At 53.1% G+C, this 2,843-nt stretch overlaps 1 protein-coding gene across 1 annotated transcript; it reads left to right on the top strand.

Annotated features, from left to right (window-relative positions):
- The first annotated feature begins 1,099 nt into the window (after positions 1 to 1,099).
- LOC102998693 (nuclear envelope pore membrane protein POM 121-like) lies at positions 1,100 to 2,323 on the top strand. Its single transcript, XM_007168472.2, has one exon. The coding sequence runs from the start codon at positions 1,100 to 1,102 to the stop codon at positions 2,321 to 2,323; it is 1,224 nt and encodes a 407-aa protein (XP_007168534.2).
- Positions 2,324 to 2,843: the final 520 nt, after the last annotated feature.

Here is a 2,843-nt window from a genome sequence, read left to right as displayed (position 1 = left end):
GATGTTGGCTACACAAAATCATACTTCCCTCCTCTGCTTGCTGAGAGCAGCACTGACTGGAATAACTCCTTTGAAAAATGACCTGGACTGGTAAAAGGTCACGGGTCATTCACTAAGTGATAACAATTCAAAATAAGGCAAAAAGATTTCAAAACAAAACAAAAAAACAAAAAAACAAAAAACAAAACCAAAGAAGTGGGGGTAATTACTAAAACATCAAAGATTTTTATATAGTCTGAATATTCTAATGTATTCACCATTCAACTAATAATATTAACTTCAGTCAGAATACTTATAGGGAGCCAAATTCTGAGTTCCAATTTAAATTGCCAGGTCACTTCTCCCAACCCATAGACACAGACTTACTGAAAAGGAATGACACAAAGGCCTATAGGATCTGCTAAGAGGCAGAAAACAAAGATTAGGATGAAGGTAAAGCATGACCTTCAAAACAGGAATTCAAGTTTTAGGTCCCAGATAACATAGCTCCTGGATATAGAGCTGCCTAAAAAGATACCAGTTCTCTACCTGTAAGTTTTGACTTCTGGTCATTATAAACTGTCTTGGAAACCTTACTTCCCAGGGAAGGCGACGAAGAGCCGAGAAGGGGCACTTGGAAGGTAAGATTCTCTGGGAAGGGAGGAAGATGGGGGGCAGCACATCTACTCTGGCTTCCCGCCTCCAGTGTGTTCCCTCCTGCGGTCCTCCTGCCCCCTAGACGCCTGGGTGGCTATGCCATCCCGCAGGATCTCGGTGGCACGGGTTCTGAAAGGCTTTCCCCTGGGGTATCCGGTGCTGACCCCAGAGCTCCAGCATAGAGTGGGCGCTGCTGAGCCCAGAGCCGTTCGGGTTGGGGGAACACCGCCCGTCACTTTCCCGCCACGAAGCTGGGGCCTGGCCGCGAGAAGGGCGGCTGCACCCCAGGGAGCCGGTCCTCCACGTGCCAACACCCGAGGCCCGCAGCAGCGGTCCGGAAGCAGGCGAGGCCTCTCGCGGGTCTCGCGCCCCCTTTCTTCGCTCACTCGTTCCAACAACTCGTCACAGGCGGCACACGCCAACAGCGAGCGGCTAAAGATCCGACCGTTCAGAATTGCGCCTCATGGGCGGTTACCTGAGCCTGCCTTGCCCTCTCCCGCAGTTACCTGCTCTGCGAGGCGGGGACCAGCCGGGGAGACCTGAGAGCCTCGGGCCTGCGCATCCCGCTCGCCGTGTTCCCCTCCCTTTCCGGGTTCACTCGGCGGTCCCAACCCTGGACCTGGCTCACAGGCTGTCATACGAGGATCCTGTGGCTTCACCCCGTCGTCGTTGGCACCGTCGGCTGTTTATCATAGCCCGTCGGTGGCAGTATCCAATCCAGCAAGCCTGGTGTTTATTTCTGGGGGTCTTTTCCTTAGTGCCCTGGAGTGGCCATCAGAAGCCACTGCTGTCTGCTTGCAGCTCCAAGATGTTCTGTACCTCAGGGATCCTGAAGATGGCCCCTGCTAAGGGCAAACTGATGCTCCTTTTGGCTCTGAAGCAGATAATCATCTGTGTGTGGTCTTCACTGTCTGTTCACCTCCCAAACTTTTGTGGAAAAGAGATCCTGGTGAGGGCCCTCGAAGAAAGCGGTCAACTGAGAGCCAAGGAAGAGAAGGACCTGACAGCCCTGGCTGAGAGCAGGAAAGGGCTAACAAAGCAAAAGAAAGAACACTCAGCTCCCGAGAGTCAGGACGAACAGAGAAGGGGATCGAACCCCGGTGGGAATGCACAGTCCGTGTTTAGACCCCTGATGGCCAATGGGGTCCTCTCTTCCTCTGTGCCCAGGCCTGGGCCTCTGAAGAGAGACTTCTGTTCCAAGAGCTCTGAAGATATCCTGATTAGGAAATCCCAGACCTACTTTTTGAGCTCGTGCAGCAAACGAAATGCCATCACCAGTTCATACAGCTCCACTAGAGGTTTCCCACAGCTGCAGAGGAGCGGTCCAGGCACAGCGGGGCTCCTGGGCCCAGTCTCATCGCATCCTCGTGTGCTCTCAAAGAAAGCCAGGGAGGAAGGCTGTCAGTCTAGCCCTTCAGCCTCAGTGGAACCACAGAGGAAGATCAAGCATGAAAAGGTTGCGGATGGCCCCTTAGAGCAGAAACAAAACTTAAATTGCTCACAGCCATCTGACAGTTCCAGGCCCCGGAAAAAGAAACGCAAGATTCCTCTGCTGCTGCCGTCGAGACGAAATGGCCCACTGATTTTGCCCCCACCACCCCAACCTGGTTATCCAGTGGTTGCTGAAGACCTTGACTTGGAGAAGAGAGCTGCGATCCAGTGGATCAACAAGGTCTTGGAAGGGTAAGACAGAGGCCATCTCAGACTGCAGAGCCCCTCAGCCTTCCTGTTTCCGTTCTGCCAGCCCCCAGCACTAATTCACAACTGAGGAGCTTCTGGAAGATGTAGAGCTCCCTAGGCCCAGGGACTTCCCGTAGCTGGCTGGAGCAGCCAATTCTATGGGCTGTTTGTCCTGGTTTTCCCTTTTTGTCTTGCTCCACCTGGTATAAAAAAATTTTGTTCCTTTTCCCTGGCCCACCAGGGTCTGTTCCCCAGTACTTTGCTGCTTGGCCCCTCAGTGGTTCCTCAGAGGAGCATTGCAGGACACCATGAGAGTCCAGCTTTGCCCTTGAGGGAGCCCAAGGTGCTGCTCCTGTGGGCCCATTCCTCCACCAAGTCAGTTCTCTCCAGAGAGACAATGTTCCATTCTTATTGTCTTTCTGTCAGACGTGCCCCTAGAAGTTGGGTGGCTTGAGGTTGTTAGTCTGGCCTACCCCAGTGGCCAGGGTCCTTGCAACAGAAGAGGGACGCTTTGGACCAGTTTTCCT

Source organism: Balaenoptera acutorostrata, chromosome 2 (genome assembly GCF_949987535.1).
Source record: "Balaenoptera acutorostrata chromosome 2, mBalAcu1.1, whole genome shotgun sequence".
In the NCBI taxonomy this organism is placed as follows: domain Eukaryota; kingdom Metazoa; phylum Chordata; class Mammalia; order Artiodactyla; family Balaenopteridae; genus Balaenoptera; species Balaenoptera acutorostrata.
This window is presented reverse-complemented; position numbering and strand designations above follow the sequence as displayed.

Excerpts from the sequence above, each read along its gene's own strand:
- LOC102998693 (XM_007168472.2), top strand. The coding sequence starts at position 1,100 with ATGGGCGGTTACCTGAGCCTGCCTTGCCCTCTCCCGCAGTTACCTGCT.